Source organism: Chlorocebus sabaeus, chromosome 21 (assembly GCF_047675955.1).
Source record: "Chlorocebus sabaeus isolate Y175 chromosome 21, mChlSab1.0.hap1, whole genome shotgun sequence".
In the NCBI taxonomy this organism is placed as follows: domain Eukaryota; kingdom Metazoa; phylum Chordata; class Mammalia; order Primates; family Cercopithecidae; genus Chlorocebus; species Chlorocebus sabaeus.
Genome location: NC_132924.1, coordinates 107999573 through 108020696, shown reverse-complemented (window position 1 = coordinate 108020696; position 21124 = coordinate 107999573). Strand labels below are relative to the sequence as shown.

The 21124-nt window shown below is 39.6% G+C and overlaps 1 protein-coding gene across 13 annotated transcripts in view; it reads right to left on the bottom strand.

Moving 5' to 3' along the window:
- Nucleotides 1–21124, bottom strand: part of CALD1 (caldesmon 1) — a 270316-nt gene that overhangs the window by 88867 nt on the left and 160325 nt on the right. For all 13 annotated transcript variants that reach the window (XM_073009362.1, XM_037991081.2, XM_073009360.1 and 10 more), the window contains one exon: nucleotides 20545–20656. In XM_073009362.1, coding sequence (XP_072865463.1) covers nucleotides 20545–20615 — 71 coding nt within the window. In that variant the 5' untranslated portion in view covers nucleotides 20616–20656. The remainder of the gene's footprint in view (nucleotides 1–20544; nucleotides 20657–21124) is intronic.

Genomic DNA, 21124 nt, shown 5'->3' with positions numbered 1-21124 from the left:
TTAGAAACCAGCCTGGCCAACTTAGCGAAACCCCATCTCTATTAAAAATACAAAGGCTAGCCTGGCATCAGCTACTCCAGAGGCTGAGGCACGAGAATCACTGGAACCCGGGAGGCGAAGGCTGCAGTTAGCTGAGATTGCACCAGTGCACTGTAGCCTGGGTGACAGAGTGAGACAGAAAGAAAGAAAAGAAAGAAAAGAAAGAAAAGAAAGAAAGAAAGAAAGAAAGAGAGACAGAGAGAAATACAAATACACAGAGTCTTATTTATTCATTGTTCTTGTGTATATACTTGTTTTTACCAAATAAGTTACAGTGTAACATTTTTGCTGGAAGGGATATTTCCTACCACCACTTTTGCACCTGATACAGCCTAGAAGGGTGTTTGTATGTAACAGATGGCCAGTAAACACTGTCATTTGTTCTCTGGGGTGAAGAAGGACAATGATGGAGTAGAGATGCTGCTTGTTCTTCCAAAGGTTTCTACAGATTAGCCTTTTTTTTTTTGGAATATTCATAACAGTTCTGCACCAGAAATTGGATCTTGGGAGTTCAAGAATTGACAGGTATCAGGAAGATTGATAAACTCACAGATGCACAAGAGACCGATGCCATCATCTCTAGTGCCATTTAAGATAGAAGAAATGCCATCCGTCTTCAGTGCCTGGAGAACTCCCATTTCCCAACCAGGGCACGTCCCATTCCCCAAGCCAGGATGTCAGGAAGCTGCACAGTCAATAGATACTTCTTCATGAGTGTAAAGTCAGAGCAAAGGGAGGTGAAATCATCACAGGTAATATTTTACCCAAGCCAAGGGGAGACATGAGGAAACACTTCTCCAAGTGGAGAGAATACTTTTCATGTCACAACTCTGAGATTCAAGTCATAAATCTCATGTTACCACCCTGAAACTCAACCAACCCTGAGTTCAAGGTCTGTCTCATTTGGATATTCCTAGATCCCCAGGGCCAACCCAGGTCTTGAACTTGGCAGTCATGCAGGTTTCTACTGGCCATTCCTTTTTTTTTTTTGAGACGGAGTTTTGCTCTTGTTGCCCAGGCTGGAGTGCAATGGTGTGATCTCAGCTCACTGCAACCTCCGCCTCCTGGGTTCAAGTAATGCTCCTGCCTCAGCCTCCCAGGTAGCTGGGATTACAGGCATGCACCACCATGCCCAGCTAATTTTGTATTTTTAGTAGAGGCCTCACCGTGTTGGTCAGGCTGGTCTCGAACTCCTGACCTCAGGTGATCCACCCGCCTTGGCCTCCCAAAGTGCTGGGATTACAGGTGTGAGCCACCGCAGCCAGCTTCTACTGGCCATTCTTTCTTTACACTCATTAATATTGTGGATTACAGTTGGACTCCACTTGCTTCAATCTGGGAGACCTACTGCAATTTGACCCTTATGCATTGTATTTCTCAGAAATGCTCTTCTGTAGGATCTTAGGTACCTTTATGATGGTAGCCTAAGGCAGGAGATTAGAAATACAGTAGGAGAAGAAAGCTTTTCATTTTAAGATGCTATTTTACTTTGACGTTATTGAGCAGTGAAATCAAGCTCTTACTAAGATTAAAACAAGAAAAGCAAATGGGGCCTTTTTTTATCTCACTAATTTATAGAATAACAACCAGCCTGGCAGGTTTTTAAGGGAAAATATTTAGTAAAAAAACATATTCAATTTTCTCATTTCAAAGCCAGAAGCCATCTGGAAAGCTTTTTAATGTTAACACATTATGAAGACAACAACAACAACAAAATAAAATAGATGATACTTTAAAAAAAAAAAAAAGCAGACAGTCACTTCAAATTTGAAAGCCAATGATCTGAAATATGAATTCAGCTTTCTAAAATATGTTGCAAAGTAGAGAGGGCTGAAGTAATCTGAGATTCTCCTAGGTATTTTAGAATTCAGTCTTTCTAGGATAACTTCAAATTACCTTTCCTTCTGACCTTTTCCCAGTAGATCTACGAATCAAAAATTAAGCTGAAAGGTAAAAATACAATTCTGAGGCTATTCTATTGTGCTTCTGGGTCTATGTATTTTGAGAGTTCCAGTTCCCTAACTTTATTTTAATTACAAATTTTATGTTAACAAATTAACCAAAGGGTATATTTTATGATGAAGAAACTCCATTTATAAATACTCCTCCTCCTTCTTCCAAATAGCGCTACTCAAGGAGCATAAACCATTTATAAAAATGCTCGACTTCACTGGAAAAAAATAATTAAGTCCTCGTATGTTGACTAAAAAGTATTGGGCTCCAATGTATTACTTCATTCTTTTTCTTTTTCTTTTTTCTTTTTTGGTCCATCATTACATCCCAATATTGGAAAACCATTTACCATTTGGAATCTAAACTTTGAACTCAACTTATATGTTAAACACTACATTCTATTGTATGCTAAACATTCTATTATCAGAAAGAATGTTGATAAATACATGCCAGAGATTGTCCCTACCCTTATCCTACTTCTGCCCATTCTTCTGGGATTAACTGGATACTTTACTCCTCCTGACCACAAGCTTGATCTTTCATTAGAGAAATTTTTGATTATGCAGTTTGTTCACTGTTGGACTCCTGTACGTTTGGTATAAAACCTTTAATTGGATGATTATCTGATTTATAATGCAGATACTAATTGCAGATATACTAAGGGCTTGAGTACTAGAGTAAATAGGCCAACAAAAGGAAATGGACTGTTACCAAATTCATATCATTTGCCTCTACAATGCAACTAAATAAGCATAAGTGGTCAAAATTATATGTTGTAAAAGTCCAATTATCCTTAATAGTCAAAGAAATACATGAGATAAATCTCTTCATTTCTCTAGAGAAAAGATATGGAGCTGAAATTGCAATGGCTTGAAGGCTCAGCAGAGGAGTGATGAAACCCCAGGAGAGGTATTGATGGTGCCAGCATTTAGAAGACACAACGAATGTCACTAACATTTCTGCCTCCCTCACAAGTAGCTTAGCAAATTTGTCACAGTTGTGCCTTAATACACAGATATGGACTAAAGTATTAGTGTTCATTCAACATTGTATGCTGGTCTTGGAGAAATAAAAATGAGTAAGACGTAGTTTCTGATCTACAATTGCTTTCAGTTTGGTGGAGAAAACAAATATGAGAACAAATAAACATATAAAATAGATGATAATAGTTAACATACGTAAAAAGTGCCATGTAAGACCCAAGGTGGGAGTAGGGTTCTCCTAGTAAGCACAGCACACTTTCCTTCTGATTGGGATAAAGTCAGAATTTTAAATCTTCTGCATTTTCTCCTCAATTCACAACTAAAGGAAAAGGGAAGATAAAATGGCTTTGGCTCTCCTAATCTGCAATTGAGGTCCTAAGCCCTCTCCAGAGGTGACAGGCTCTAGGCAGAGTGACGGTGACATTTTATTTCATTGTGTTTTCTCAGCATCTGATTTTTGACAGACTGGAATGCCTGACAGCCAGTCAGCTAGCATAAGGCAGCAGGGTGAGAAGTGTGAAAATTCCTTTGAAATGTAGCACATGACCAGCATGAAACCTGCAACTCTCCATGTAGTTAATATAGAAGTGAATCCAATGTAATCACCCAGGCACTTCAACATGATAAACGTATGTCAAGAACATTCCCCTTTACACTTTCGATGATATTTTTTCTATATCTTGCTTAATTTTCTCAGCCACCCTGAGAAGTGTTAGTTCTCTTTTATAGATAAGGAAACCCTGATCTGCTGAACTTTTACCCAGTCTCTTTTCTTTTGTCCTTGATTTAAAAGACAATCTCTTCAGCAGGAGTTAGAGGACATTTCGCTCTAATGTGGTAGTAAATTGAGAGTGGAGCCTCGCACAATGCAAAGAAAAGAAGTGCCAGAGTTGCAGTAAATGACAGGGTTTCCGGATTTGACCCTGCCACTGACTGTGTGCTCTTGGACATGTTGCTCTACAGACTGTCCAATGATTTGGACTTCCAACCCCCTTTCAGAGAATGTAGGAAAGACAGCGTATGTTAATTTCTGATGACATAACCCAACTGGACACCAGAATCTGTCTTCTAGAAGTAATTCTGCACTTCAGGCAGAGTTCTCATGGGAAACTGACACCCTTCTGAAGGGTATATGTCTCTGATTTCAGCTCTACCATAGCTCTGACAATGCCACAATGAGACATAATTTGTATGACGTGAGGCACTTAGAGACTAAAGGATTTGGGAATTTCTCCCTGGCCTCAGTCTAGAGTTTTAAAAAACTTCATTCTGTTCAGTTCAAAAGCCACTGGGCATCTGTAGCAATGATAATCCCTAGGTAGCCAGGATATGCTATGAAGATGCTGGCTCAGGGAAAATACACTCTCATGGTTAGATAGGAAGAGTCAAAGAATCTTAAAAGGTAGTAGCAGGAAGGACAGGTATCAGATATCAGTTCTTTCTACATCACAATTTTTGCCCAAGGCCCCTTAATAATAGGTCCTTTCTCATCTTCTTCATCAAAGGACAAATAGTGAGGGAATATTAGATCCCCCAAATGAGCCCCCACTAAAAAAAGATCAAGATCTACACAACAGTTTTGATTAGAGAAACAGAAGAATTGTTCAAGGAAGGAGTGGGCAGAGATATACATGTATTGTATCTGCCAATCGTGCCTTGAGAAAGATGCAGTGTGATTAGACCTGAGGATGCTTCTTGTCTTTGATTCAGCCTGATAACCCATCACCTCGTCCTGCTTGTTTATTTGCTCACTTCCTGCTCATTTTTCATATTAGTCTCTTGAGTCTCCCCCCACCTCCAGAAAACCTTCCAACAGTGTAAAGTTTTCTGTGGGAATAAAAAATGGGTTGACTGCTGTTATTCTAAGCGGGCACAGTAGTGCTACTAGCTCCAGCAATAAAGGACTCTTTCATTACCTAGTTGCTTTGGTGCCGGCTCTGAGTTATCTAGCTTTTATTTGGAGAGCCCCATGAAGCATACAAAATTCCCACCGGACAAAAAGACCCAGGCTACCCTTAGAAAAATAAAAAGCACATATTGAGCAATCCACTGGAAACTGTCAGCTGAGTTCCTAAATGATACAGGAAAACAGAACCCAGTGAAGATGTGACATGGGATAGTCCATGTCACCCACAATGGAAAATATGAACATTGGAAGAATTTCCTATTCTAAACAATGTGGGGTTTAAAATACACTCTCTGGAGACTCTCCTGAATGTACAGGCTTGTAGCTGCTATTTATAGTGACCGATGTGTACTTTACTGAGATTTTTATCCCAACAAAGGAACTGTATGTGATGTAGGGAGTTATTAAAATGGAAAATAAGCCCTCACATTCTAACCTAGTCATTGGTACTCATCTCAAATGCAATGTCAAGTCTCACTAAAATAGATCAACTAGAAGGAAGGCCAGTAAAAATTATAAAATACTTTAAAAGAAATTTAATTTTGAAAAATGTTTAAGTCTACCTACCTGGTAACTTCCACCAGGCTAGCAAAACGTTAGAAGCTTATTCAAATGGTGAATAAATAAAAATGGTTTATAATGAACAAATTAAGCTGTTCAATGTAAGTGAATGTTTTTAAAGTTATTTAAAAGGTTTAAAAAAGTTGTACTCTCCAGTGTTTAAAAACTAAACCATGGAATGTAGCTTACATATTTAACATGTTCACCAAACCCTTTATTTATAAATAATTCAAAGTTGTACTTTACTAATATCCCTGAATAAATGATTAAAAATTCAAAAACAGTCTGAGTTAATGCAGATTTAGGACAAGCTAAAAACTGATTTTCCACTGCTGATGAATAGTGCTCATTAGATAGCAAACTAGTGGAAAGAACTGATTTTGTTCACAAAATATGCACATGATTCCTCTTTAACCTGATTCACAGATGAATGAGAATCTACTTACACAGCCACCACATTGGTCCAACATGTTCGTGATTCACGCCCTGTGGTACTTTCTTGTAGCACCATTTAGGGACCTTTGGGAAAATAAAGGTCAAGAACTTCCTTGGAAGACTTGAGAGCAACTGAAGTCATCATTTCTGTCTGCCAGTTCCACCTGACCAAATGACAGCTGCAAATGCAGATCTGTCACTCCTGCTGGCCAATGAGAAAACCAAAGGGCAAAAGAGAGAGGTTCAATATAAATATTGGATAGCTTTCATTACTTTTTTTTTTTTTTTTTTTTTTTGAGACAAGGTCTCCCTCTGCTGTCCAGGCTGGAGTGTAGTAGTGCAATCATGGCTTACAGCTTATTGCAGCCTCTAACTCCCAGGCTCAAGTAATCCTCCTACCTCAGCCTCTAGAGTAGCTGGTACTACAGGCACACACTGCCACATCCAGTTATCCAGCTATTTATTATTATTATTATTTGTAGAGATGAGGTCTTCCTATGTTGCTCAGGCTGGTCTCAAACTTCTGAGCTCAAGTGATCCTCCCACTTTAGCCTCCCAAAGTGTTGGGATCCCAAAGGAGTGAGCCACTGCACCTGGCCTATATTTTTATTTTATTTTGATGAGAATTCTTTGTTCACACTGTATACTTCTTACAACTTTAGACAGCATAAGAACATTTGTCTTGTGTGTTTATTTTTATTTTTTCTTGAGGCAAGGTCTCATTCTATCACCCAGGCTGGAATGCAGTGGTGACATCTCAGCTCACTGCAACCTCTGCCTCCTGGTTTCAAGTGATTCTCCTGCCTCAGCCTCCCCAGTAGCTGGGATTGTGGGTGCCCACTATCATGCCTGGCTAGTTTTTGTATTTTTAGTAGAGAAGGGCTTTCACCATGTTGGTCAGACTGATCTCAAACTCCTGACCTCAAGTGATTTGCCCGCCTCAGCCTCCCAAAGGACTGACATTACACGCAGGAGCCACCATGCTCAGCCTGTCCTGTGTGTTTAGAAAGACAAACTTCTTGCCCTCTCAGGGAAGTGGGCTCTCACTGACACCTTTACCTGAGAGTCTGGAGAGAATCTTTGGAATGCCTGGATCCCAGGGCCCTGGAGAAGCTAATACCTAAATTCGTATGATCTCATTTCAAATTTTATTTTAAAATAAATGAATTATTCAGGACACCGGTTACCACTGGGGGTGGGGAGGTGAAGGGAAGGGACTGGAGAGGAGCCTGGGGCTTCAAGGGCATTGGAAATGTCCTAGGTCTTGGGCTGTGTGGTGAGTTTATAGGATATGCATTAGGATGAGTTAGAACTTCCATATATATTACATAGGATTACTTTGGATGCATCAGCTTTCTCATAATTAAAATGAATCAATTAGTAATTTGGGATACACTTTTTCAAAATCATTTCGTAAAAATTAGGCAAATGATTTTTCTTCTGTTATTATTACAATATTTATATACAATGTTGGCACTGAGAGGCTTCTGGTTGATGCTTTAATGGTAATGAAACCATAGATTATGCAACATGAAAAGAGAAATGATAATTTCACAAGGCAAAAAGAGTATTTTAAATATAGTCATCCCTCAGTATCAGCAGGGGAATATAAATGCTACATACATAGTTGTTACACTATATTGTTAAGAAATAATGACAAGGAAAAAAGTATGTACATGTTTAGCACAGATGCATCCATGGCAGGCCTAACTACATTTTTGATCTGGGTTGGTTGAATCCCCAGGTAGAGAGAGCTGACCATACATGATTAATTAAATCATATACACACACACACATATGTATATATAATTGTGACAAAACCTTGATATGTACCAGACTATTGTATGCTTTTGTCTTGATTTCAAACAAGTAGGGAAAATGGAAAAGCAATTCTTGATAATAAAAAGGTAAATTTTCTTTTTATATAGAGACCTTTATATCCATAATTGTCCCGTCACTTTCAAGGTAGCTGCTAAAACAGATTTGAAACAGAGAAGAGATTAGACACTGAGCCATCTGACACATGCAGTTGTACCTTGTTCAGCGATACCCCAGATGGTAGCTGCCAAAAGGCTGAGTTTCCTGGGAGGTGACCCCAGAGAGAGCTTTTCTGAGAGCACCTTTCTTACCATGTCCTTCAGCCAGCAGAAAAACAGCAACGAGAGGTAACAGACTGAGCACTAATCATGTTTCAGGAATTGCCAAGCACTTTATAATCTGCATTAAACCTTATAAGGAAGAATTGTTCCGACGACCATTTTCCACATGATGAAATGGGCTGAGAGGTGGAGTAGAACCACCCTTAAGAATCCAGCTGGGATTCTGGGATTTGAATCTAAGTCTTCATGACTCTAGATCCTACTCTCTGAAAGGCACCAATGGGCTGAGAGAGGCGGAGTAGAACCACCCTTGAGAATCCAGCTGGGATTCTGGGATTTGAATCCAAGTCTTCATGACTCTAGCTCCTACTCTCTGAAAGGCACCTGTCCCACTGCAAATCTGTCCCATCCTCCCCAAAGATAGTAGTGATAAATGTAAAATAATAAGTTTCTCTGTTAAGAATCAAATCAGTTATCTTTTTCATATTTAGAGAGAAAAGTCATTTGAGGAATTTTCTAAAAACTGGTAAGAATGGAGAAATCCTACATAACTTAGTTTCATAATTAAGCTTTGTTTGAAGAAATCATGCTAACACAACATTCACCAAATAAAAAACTTCTAAAATTGATGAAAAATGGGATTGTAGTAAGTCCCCATAGTTTTTTTGTCCTTGTTGACAAAGATGGCAAAGTTTGATTCCAAGTTCCTGACAATTAACTGGCATCATTCTGCCTATCCACTCATCTTTCTTTGTTTTTCACTTTATTCACTGTAATCTGACCTAATCTCCTTTATTTAGAAATATTATCCATAATCGATTTTTAAGTTTTAAAAAGCACTCTACATGCAGTACATTGTAGAATACACTCTTTTCCAAAAGTATGTTTTATTTTCCTAATCAATAGCCATAGACTTTTTTACAGACAGCAAAATGAGGATGGCTTTGTTTGTCCAGGGGCCCACACTATGCAAATAGCTTAGCTGGGTGATCTTGAGGGGATATGTCTCCTAGGCTTGAGTTTCTTCATATTTAACAGGCAGTTTTAAAATTCATTAGATCAGGGATTCTTGGCCAGAAGGCATCAGCCCCAGGAGGTCTGCGGACGGAGGTTCATGATGCCACTGAATGTAAGTGCCAAGTTTGGTGGGTGCATATGTGCATTTTTCTTGGAGGAGGGTCCACAGCTTTCATCAGTGCCTCAAAAACAGTGTGTGGTCCAAAACTGAATACATAACGTTCCCCTGCGGAAGATGATTCATAAGGTCAGAGACAGCCTTAAGTTTTTAAGAGTGATGATGTGACTAAGTCCCTGTCCTAATGATGTACAGTCTTGCTGAAAAAAGTCCAGTGAAAAGTCAAGAATAGTCATATCAACAGCCTTCTTTGCCTTAAGCAGGGAAACTCGATCTTCTCTGTTTCCATTTTCTGTTAAATGGGAATAACACAGGAGAACTTCTGAGGGCAAACAAAACAATGACTGTGCCTACACATGTAAGCCATTTACCTGAAGAAGCATAAAAAATAGTTCAACTAGGCACAGTAGCCTTTGTTTAGTCTATTGCTGTTGCAGGACTTTCCTTAGTTCAGCTAAAGACAGGGTTCTTGTCTGTCCCATGGCCACGAAAATTTGGGCTCACAGACGGTTTAAAGGTTGAGCAAAGCAGGATTTTATCGGGTGAAAAGCAAGAAAAGGGGGAAACAGGGACTCTCCCAAGGCCAAAGTCCCTCTGCTAGAGCACTTCCCGCCCGCCATTTGAACCCCCCGTTCTGCACAGGAAGAGGCGGGGCCAAGCTCCTCCCAGCTGCAAACCTCGTGAACTTCCTGAGACTCCACCTCAGTGGGCAGGCTGGTTGGAGTTTCTCCAGGGACCCCCTCCCACCTGGCTGTCTCATTGCCGCATAACTGCTGTGAATGAATTTCCCCCATTTTGGGGAGCTATTTTGCCATTATGGAGATTATGGATTTTCAGCCAAGACCACCAGTTAAAACATGAAAAATTCCATGGATCAGTTTGTTTCCGTGGGAAGGCTTTGAGATTTGGGGCAGGCAGGGAGAATCAGGTTGTAGTCTCTAGCTATAGGAAGCTGAACATGTTACTTAGACTTTCAGACTCAAGGATTCCTCAACTGTAAGTAAAATATCCAGGTCTTAGGGTTGTTTGGATGATTAAATGAGATAATGTATATAAAGTATATCACCTAGTACCTGGAATTTGGTTGATGTTAAACAATTGATGGTTCATTTTCTTATTAATATTAGACAAAAAATTTGGCTGATAGTTTTTTCTACTTGAGAACTATTTTTCTACTTGAGAACTACTCTAAATTAAACTTTTAACGTGAAATTCAGAGAGATGTTTTAGACATTATATTTAAAATAACGAATATGTCATTCATGAATTAGAAAATCAGCCACATGTCTACAATATGTGATTTTGAACTCCTCATGGAGCAATTATATTTGCCAGGTAGACTTCAATGTTGCCAAGGGTTTAATTCTTTCCCAACTGCAATAAAAACAACTCAGCAAAGTCAAGGTCAGTATAGAAAAGAAGCTTTGTGGTGAGGATGCAGGAAGTTATAATGACCGAGATGACAGAGACATAAAATTCGTATTCAGGGCCAGGTGCAGTGGCTCATGCCTGTAATCCCAGCACTTTGGGAGGCTGAGGCGGGCAGATCACAAGGTCAGGAGCTTGAGACCTGCTTGGCTAACATGGTGAAATCCCATCTCTACTGAAGACACAAAAAATTAGCCAGGCGTGGTGGCACATGCCTGTAATCCCAGCTACTCAGGAGGCTGAGGCAGGAGAATTGAACCTGGGAGGTGGAGGTTGCAGTGAGCCGAGATCACTCCACTGCACTCCAGCATGGTTGACAGGACAAGACTCTGTCTCAAAAAAAAAAAAAAAATTTGTATTCAGTAAAATTTTATTTTGTACCAAAGGCCTACCAAAACATTAAAACAATTTTAATAATAACATCTAACATTTTTTGAGCATATAGTATATGCCAGGCATTGTGCTAATTTTTCTTTCTTTCTTTTTTTTTTTTTTTTTGAGACGGAGTCTTGCTCTGTCGCCCAGGCTGGGGTGCAGTGGCCGGATCTCAGCTCACTGCAAGCTCCGCCTCCCGGGTTTACACCATTCTCCTGCCTCAGCCTCCCGAGTAGCTAGGACTACAGGCGCCCGCCACCTCGCCCGGCTAGTTTTTTTTTTTGTATTTTTTAGTAGAGATGGGGTTTCACCGTATTAGCCAGGATGGTCTCGATCTCCTGACCTCGTGATCCACCCATCTCGGCCTCCCAAAGTGCTGGGATTACAGGCTTGAGCCACCGCGCCCGGCCATGTGCTAATTTTTCTACATCCATGGGCCAACTAGTTTAATCTTTTTTTTTTTTTTTTTCAGACAGTTTCACTCTGTCGCCCAGGCTGGAGTGCAGTGGCGTGATCTTGGCTTACTGCAACCTCTGCCTCCCGGGTTCAAGCGAGTCTCCTGCCTCAGCCTCCCAAGTAGCTGGGATTATAGGCGACTGCCACCATGCGCAGCTAATTTTTTGGTTTTTGTTTTTGTTTTTGTAGTTTTTAGTAGAGATGGAGTTTCACAGTGTTGGCCCGGCTGGTCTTGAACACCTGACCTCAAGTGATCTGCCCATCTCAGCCTCCCAAAGTGCTGGGATTACAGGCGTGTGCCACCGTGCCCAGCCTAATCTTTACAATGACTCTATGAGGCATTTTTATAGATAAATAAAAAGGAGCAAGAAATATTTAATTTATCACAAGGTAACCCAACTAATAGCTCTCCAAGTCAGGATTTGAAACTAGGTCTATCAGACTTCATCACTCACACACCTAACTACCACATCATCCTCCCTTTCTCTAGGTGACCGAGGATTGTTAAATTATAAATGTTACATATGGAAACAAACAAACAAAACAAAACAAAACAAAATTGCTTTTTAATATGTAAATGTATGGACTTACATATTTGTTACCTTTTTTTTTGCAGCTAAGAATGCAGTGATGGATCAGCATGTGAGAGCCTTAAGAATCTAGATATTTAATTTTTTGTACCAAAATTGGTTATTGAATGGATGCCACTTTGGGTAGATCCTCAATTCTTGATGTTCTACTGGCAACCATAGCATAGGATAATTTTAGGTTGAGAGGAATTGTTAGGCTAGTGGAAATTGGTCAAGGTATGTCATCTTTACCTATAAATTGACAAAGGTAACAAATAATGTCTATTTAGAGTGAGTCAGAGAAAAAAAGTACAAGAGGGAGAGGATATCAATGTGTATGTATATTTTTATGTGACTGGACACAAACAAATAAGGATCCCTATACATGGAAATTATCTACTTCATCTTGTTCATGCCCCTACATTCAAGTTGGACTGAAACTAAAGAAATAGATTGTAAAAAGTATAAATCGATATCAAAACCTATAATTTTTATGTCAAATAGATATGAAACCTTCCAGAAATATTTTTAAATGTCTTTCAAACCAATTGCTTGAAAACAAACCCTTTTTTTTTTTTTTTTTTTTGAAATGGAGTTTTGCTGTTGTTGCCCAGGCTGGAGTGCAATGGCGTGATCTCGGCTCACTGCAACCTCCACCTCCCCGGTTCAAGCAATTCTCCTGTCTTAGCCTCCTGAGTAGCTGGGATTACAGGCACCCACTGCCACGCCTGACTTAGTTTTTGTATTTTTAGTAGAGACGGGGTTTCACCATGTTGGCCAGGCTGATCTCGAACTCCTGACCTCAGGTGATCCACCTGGCTCAGCCTCCCAAAGTGCTGGGATTATAGGTGTGAGCCACCGTGCCCAGCGACAGATCTTTTAATTTCAAGGTATGTGGTGACTCACGCCTGTAACCCCAGCACTTTGGGAGGCCAAGGTGGGAAGATTGCTGGAGTCCAGGAGTTCGAGACTGGACTGCACAACATGGTGAGACCACATCTCTACAAAAAATAAAAAATAAAAGTAAAAAACTGGATGGCAAATTCTAATTTTCTTTTGCCTCCTGGAGTGATCAATTTTCTGAGAGAATTGAAGGGAAATTTTGAGCAAATATAGCTACTTTGATAATTTAGATAGTTTCAAAGGAATATTGTATTTAACTTAATGGAAAATAATGTTCTGATGATAAAATAACAGAAATTTCATTTTAAAAGATTTTATTTAAAAGTGTCAAGGTCCTGATGCTAAGCATGTTGAGTGTGTGTGTTTGTGTGTGTGAGGGGGTGTGTGTTGTATAATCATTGATTGGTCATTTCTATTAAATCATGTAAAAAAGTCTCAGTGATACAGTTCTGGGAGGGGACTTTAGAGACCCCATGGATTTTTAAAAATTGCTTCTTTTTATAGTGTAGTAAAAATGTTTACTTTCAAATGTCTAATCATCAAGCTTATTTCAGAGGCCCATAAAAATGTATGAATGATGACAACAGCAAGTGTTTTCATTCCCTTTATTTATGTCTGTGAGCTTCTGAATCTGATAACATAACTCTACAATAGGGGCCTTTCTTCTGATCAGTGAGAGGAACTCATGTCGGGTGCAGAAAGCAGGTGCTGGGAATGTAATGAGCACATCTTGGAAAGCGAGAGAGCCGCTTGTTGGGGAACCAAGCCCAGTGTCGGGCAAAGTATGTCTGCTGGAGATTTTCTCGTGGATAAAATCTTCGCTGCTGGTTTCTCAGAAAATACATCACAGCTCCTCAAGCCTGTTATCCCGGCACTTTGGGAGGCTGAGGCCGGTGGATCACCTGAGGTCAGGAGTTCGAGATCAGCCTGGCCAACATGGTGAAACCTCGTCTCTAATTAATACAAAAATTAGCTGGGTGTGGTGGCATGTGCCTACTCGAGAGGCTGAGGCAGGAGAATTGCTTGAACCCGGGAGGCGGAGGTTGCAGTAAGCAGAGGTGTTTCCACAGTACTCCAGCCTGGCCGACAAACCGAGACTCCATCTCATAAACAAAACAAAACAAAACAAAACAAAAAACAAAGAAAATAACCCACAGCTCAATATTCTTTCGGCCAAATTTTAAAAAATTACTTAAACTGGTGCTAATTCTTCCAGCTGAGACAACATAGTCCTTCCTCAAAAACTGTTACCGATCACAACCACTCAAAGCTCTTCAATCAGTCACGAATTCCTGCCTTTTGTCTTGCCTATGGTGCTTGTATCGTCGATGATGTGCAAAACAATAAACAAGCCTTTCATATTTTTATTTTTTATTTCCATGTTGTAGAGAATCAAATTAGATAATAATAATTAATAATGAGTTTACTGAATGTTTATTAGATGAATAACACTGTGTTCATACTTTCATGTATTATCTTTTTACATCCCCACAGAAGCCCAGTGAGGTGGATACTTTTATTACCCCCATTTTGTAGAGGAGGATACAAAAGATTTGAAAGATTGAATAATTTGGTAGATCCCATAGTTAATAAGTGGCAGAGCTGGGATTTGACACTATAGCTGCCCAATGCTGAAGCTCATGCCCTTAACTGCCAGCTATGCTGCCTCCCACTATTATACATCTGGGGGTTGCCTCATTCATATCGAGCATAAATGTTCCATTCAGACATAGCTAGTTCTGGGGCCGGTGGCAGTCCATCTTTACTAGACACACATACAATGTGTAACTTTTTTTTAATACTTGCCGAATAGGAAGAGAACTGGGTTTCTCTCTCCCTCTTTCCTGGCCAGAAGTATGTATTTCCTGGTGATGTAACAGTACATGCACACATAATCCAGAGCAGACAGATTAGGAGGGCAGATGGGAAGAGACACAGAAACAAACAAATCGCGTGTTGATGAAGATGCACGTGGGCCAAGGAAGAGGCACATGAAGATACACCAAGGAATACAGAGATGAAGGCAGAGGAGAGGGATTGAAATAAAAGACAGAAACAGAAAAGGAAGCAGAATATAGCTTTTTTCATTTTTATTTTTATTTTTTAATTTTTATTATTTTTGCTCTATCACCCATATTGTAGTGCAGTGGCATGATTGTGGCTCACTGCAACCTCCGCCTCCCAGGTTCAAGTGATTCTCCTGCCTCAGCCTCCCGAGTAGCTGGGATTACAGGTGCCAGCCACTATGCCCAGCTAATTTTTTTGTGCATGCGTTTTTAGTAGAGACAGGGTTTCACCATGTTGGCCAGGCAGGTTTCGAACTCCTGACCTCCAGTGATCTGCCTGCCTTGGCCTCCCAAAGTGCTAGGATTACAGGAGTGAACCATCGCATCCGGCCAGAATGTATCTATTTAATTTTTTACTCCCATGAGATTAGTGGAGAATGATAAACAGTGAAACTACATTTTTATCTATTTGTTCAAATGAGTAATTGGTTTAAAATATAGCTTAATTTGAGATGTGGGCAAATAGTGCCTTTTGCTTAGAAACAATGCATTAAGGATTTTCACTGATTACCTGCTCATTCCATTCTGCCTACTGAAATTTTTTTCTCCCTCTTTTGGTCACGATTGCTCTAAAGTTACTAATCCCCTTAGAATAGGAGCTTAGTGACCACTGGGACACTATCTACTGGTGACCACTGATTCCTATAGTTCGGTATAGTATCTTGCATTTTGAAGGTATTCAACATCTGTATTTTTTTTTTTATGACGAAATGAAGTACTTCCTTCCTTTTTGCCAAATCTGAAGACCTTATCTCAAGAACTCAGAGTGAGAAAGCCAAATGAAAGACAAGGACAAGGTAATGGCATAAAAGTTGCACAGGCTAAGGGGCAAGATAAAGAAGGAAAAAAAAATTTTTTTTTTTTTTTTGAAACTGAGTCTCACTCTGTCGCTTAGGCTGGGGTGCAGTGGCATAATCTCAGCTCACTGCACCCTCTGCCTCCCAGGTTCAAGCGATTCTCCTTACCTCAGCCTCCAGAGTAGCTGGGATTACAGGCACCCACCACACACCTGGATACTTTTTGCATTTTTAGTAGAGACGGGATTTCTCCATGTTGGCCAGGTGGTCTCAAACTCCTGACCACCCACCTCGGCTTCCCAAAGTGCTGGGATTACAGGCATGAGCCACCGTGCCCGGCTGGAAGAACGTTTTTTGATGCACTACGTTTGCAGATGAGGTTATTTGAAATGAACTGGGCTAAAACCCTTAGAAGGAGATATGTGGACGATAGAGTCTCAGGACAGCTCGGATGCAGTGAGTAAATGCCAGTCCCAAGCACATGCAAGCCAGCATGGCACAAAGCCTGCAATTAGCTTGCAAAATAGTCTTTGAAAAGGTCTATTTCTGAAGAATAAAATGTGTAAAAATTCGGTTTATTTTAATCTATGGTTATAACACTGGGGAAAAGGACAAGTTTTAAATTGTTTATCATTTCAATGTAAAACTGCACCTGGTAATAAAACTCAATACTAATAAAAAGAAAAATAACAGGGTATTTTTATTTGGAAAGCTTTTATGGGTAAGGAAAGTCAATGGACTTTCTCTTCTCTGTAGTACCCCGTCCCCCACACTGTCTGCAAGAGTGAAGTATACAAAGGCTGTGGGTCATCTTTAATAAGTATGAACCCATATGGGGTACATGTTATGTTTGAGGATATAAAAGTATAATTCCTCGATCTTTACTTGGTTTTAGATAGGTTGAAAAGGATTAAGCACATATTTCCCAACACTGTTACTCTGTGGGTCTATTCTCAGTACCCAAAATAGAGCCTGTTTGTGGAATAGATGCCCAGTGAAAATGTGTTGAGAGTAAGTGAATGAATCTGCAGCTCTGAGCCTTGGAGCCACTCTATTACCGGTAGTTGGTAACTGCCCTCCAGATCAGGGATGCAATCTTTGTTTTAGTTCCCTAAAATCAAAGAGAAGTTAAGTCTTCTCCCATCTGGGCTCAGGTATACTGCACAGGGTCATAGAATTATTTTTTTCAAAATAGAAAATTGCCTTAATTTTTATTTGGCTTTAAATAAAGTAACATATGATCGTTGTAAAGAAATATCTACAATACCAAAAGCAAAAAAAAAAAAAAAAAAAAAAAAAAAAAAAAAAAAAATTAAAATGACCACCAATACCCCAGAGAAAATGGCTAGTCTTATTTTAGAGGAGGAAGCCAAGGTCTGGAGCTAAAGGAAGAGGGACTTGCTCAGGGTCTCACATGCCCTTTGTCTTCAGATCAAAACCATGATTTTAGATGGCCTTGATTTCTGCTTCTGGCCACCTATTTCCTGCACACACCCTGCACTTTTCCACCAGAGCTGACTGAACCATAAAGCCTGACTTTCACTATTCCCATAAATGATCAGATTTTACAAAATTCTGAAGGGTGGACATGGACTTACCAAATCTCAGAATAGCAGAACTAGAAGGTTCACCTTGAAACATGGAAAGGTAAACTTAGTATGAGTATAAGGAAATACATAAGTACTACTCTTCCTTAAGAAGAAAGAAAGAGCGAGAGAGAGAGAGAAAAGGAAGGAAGGAAGGGAAGGAAGGAAAGAAGGAAGGAAGGAAGGAAGGAAGGAAGGGGAAGGAAGGAGGAAGGAAGAAGGAAAGAAGGAAGGAAAGAAGAATGGAAAGAAGGAAGGAAGAAAGAAGGAAAGAAGGAAGGAAGGAAGGCAATGAATAGAAGCAAGAAAGAAAAGGAAGAAAAGAAGAAATAAAAAACAGAAAAGAAAACAATATAATATCCCAAAAGAAGTAATACAGACAGAAATGTAAGTTAAACAAGGTTAGGATTAATTTGTGTACGTTTATTTTAGGTTATTCAGGGTACATAAGATTTACTGTGTACATTCCTTTTATGTCTGAATGTAAAAGAATGAAGAAGACAAATTTAAAAAGAAGAAAAATTAAAAGAAGACAAATTCTTCCACACAAAACAAAAAAGTTGAAGGAACAAACCATGTAGCTGTGTGGTCAATTCTTAAGCAAAGTCCTGAATCTGAAGAAATTGGGTTTATTCACTCTAATGACAGTATGGCTCTAACCACAGCAATTTAGTTCTGTCACACCTCTGTCAATGATTCCCTGACCCCCTGTTCACATGGAAAGAAAAGAAGCTGACAATGGCAATCTAGCCTGATGCCCAGTGTCTACATCCCCAGTCCTGAGCCTCTCTAGCCACAGCTCTATCAGGCCTGCCCCGGCACCCTGACCTGTCTGCTTTCTGATTCTGTTACACTTTGGTTTACTAGCATGCTGTGAGGTACATAAAGGCAGGAACCATGTCTACTTCTTTACCACCATTATTTTTCCCATCCTTAGCACACTTAAACCTGGTTAGTGCTTAATAAATAGTTGTTGGATGAAGATATTTTGTAGACTATCATGAGACCCTGAGGTGAAATAACACAGCATTGGAAGGAATAAGAGGTGTGGTTCACTGAGCCCAGCCACCGCCCACAAGACTTCCATGTCCACCATGTCCACTCAGCACTGAGCCTCATACTGTCCCTGGTTCTCCCCCATCTCCCTGGTACATTGTCTTCTTTGATGGTTTCCATTATACCTTGATGATCGCTCACTTTTTCTACACTTGCTTTTTTGGGCATATCCCTTCAGCTTTTGTACTGGCACCACCATACTGTGTCTGCCCAAATTTATTTCTCTAATAATGATTTCTCTCCCTTTTTGAACAAAGAGTGAAATTTTCTATCTCCACATGCCTGCAGGAAATCTCTTTTTGGATGTGGTTTCTACCTGAAATTAAACACTGCTCCTCTGACCATTCAAGAAGGAAATCCTCCATTTGGGACAAAGCAGAGACTTTCCTTCCAGCTTCTCAGACATCTATTCTTTGGAATCATCTGTAAGTTCTTTGCTCTCTTAAAAGGTTTGCTAATTCTCCCTCTGTAAAGACTCTCATATTTGATCTTTCTTCATTTCCACACCCACTGACCTGATTCAGGCCTCATTATCCTATATTCCATACTATCTCTTCCAGTGCTGGTATCCCCATATTCTAGTCCACTGTAGATAAGTTTCTCTAGCATAGTGTCATCACATATAACTCCCTTGTTAAGTCTCTGTCTATTCCTTGTGTAGCAAATAGGAACAGCCAAGATATACAAGTCCAGTCCATTTTCCCTCAAACACTCAACAGGTTTCTTGCACCAGGATTCTTATTTCTACTTCTGTACTTTTGCCAGTGTCATTCCTTCACCTAGACAGGCTCCCTTTCCCTCTTCATTGCCATCATTACCTCCTCCATGGCTCACCTCCACCAAGAAACTTTCTCTGACTAGTTCCATTGCAGGATGATGACTACCTTTCCTTTTCTTGGCATGATGGTTTAGCTCTGGCTGTGCTGCTATGTTGTTTCTCACTTGTTTGGCTAGTGGTAATGGTTAATAATAATAATAGCTATCATTTATGAAAAACTATCATTTACAAAAAACTACTGTGTGTTAGGTACCTGACTAGGCTATTCATGAAGCTCAGTAATCTTCCCAACAATCACACAGGCTATGTAGATATTATGCCTATTTTATATATATGGCAACTATGGCTTAAAGAGAAAAATCATTTGCTCAGGGCCACACAGCATGTAAATGGCAGAGCTGGGATTTGAACCAACAGAATGCAGGTATCATCCATAGTGCCTTGTGGACATGTTTAGTCATTTCATGAATGGCGGCTGACTCGGGCCAAGTTTATCATAGGCAATTATTTTATCTTCTGCTTTTGCATTCTCCATGCAAATAAGTAGAACATAAGAACAATACTTTTCATTATAGGTGTAAGTTTCCACTTTTCTACTTTGGGATCGTTAAAGAGTCATCTTTCATCTGTGCATTGGAGTTACTGGGAACAAAATCGATTTGATTTTAAGGTCATCGTTTAACATTTTTCTCTCTGTGAATGCCTCACCTGCTTTCTCAAAAGAACATCTGATTTAAGTCACATCAAATACCACACTGTCCTTTGTTCTGAGGCCTAAAATGTTAAAATATGCATTTATGCCCCAGGTTTTATATGCCAAAGCTTTATCTCCCCAGTTTGACCTCGTAGTCACCACTATAGAGGCCTCACATGACATGAACAGCTTCCAATTACACCCAGAATCTCCTCGGTAACATAGCCCACTATTAACCTGTACTATGCAGATCCGTAGAGTTCAATACTTTTCTAATAAGAATGAAAATTTTTCACAAGATTCATCCAGGGCTTTTTGCTTTTTTTTTTTTTTAGATTGAAGATTCTCATTTCCTAAATGGTTCCAATATTCAATACTTGGCATTTTCCTGTCATTTCTTATTATATAAGCTTTTTAAATCTTCACTCACACATTACTTTTGTCATTTAAGACATTCCAATGTGAAAGGTATTGATTAAATGCAATTATCAATATGCAATTATCAATTGATTCCTCTCAAATTTCTCTTTTTCTTGATCCTTGTTTGTTTTCCTTTTTTAAATGCTAAATTTAGAGTCTTAGCAGAAAAAGTTTCCATAACTACTTTTGCGAACAGTTTGGTGTGCAATATGACCACATTTGGCCTCTCAGAAGGATGGTCTTTGAGGCCTGAAACCAACGTTGTTAATAAGGGAATACAAGTATTTTTCACCCTAGATCCTTACCTTTCTGCTTCGAGTCGCATCTCCTCCCTCTTTTGCCTTCTAAGTTCTCTGCGACGTTCAAAATCATCCATGGTGTGATTTCAGGTTCAGGGAGACCAGATGACGTCTGGACCTGAAGAAGAGGAGGTAGAGTCAATATCATAGATAACTCAGTGTGTTACCTCTCTTTCAGTCACTGTGGACCCTCTCCCATTTGCCAGTCTCCTGATTTTTCTTTACTCTTAGAAAGCTGATAAGGTAGCCAGTGATCAATTTCTGACTCCTGAGTCAAGTTAAATTCAGTCTCATTCATGAATCTCTTAGAGACAAGTGAGTAAGATCCCAAGGTTATATATTCTTTTAAAAAGACCTCAGGAGACAGAGAGGTTTTGAAGACTTGAAATATTGGTAGAATCACTTGAAATTCTACTGAATGATTTTGTTCTTTGTAACTTGCTGAACCCCAGACCAAAGTTATGAAAAAGTGAACAAAGAAGGAGGAAAACAGGAATGATAAACAGAAAAGTGGCAAGAAGAGGAATATGTAGGAACTAGGAGAAAAGTGAAAGTGAGAAATAAAATAATACAGTATCTAGGCATA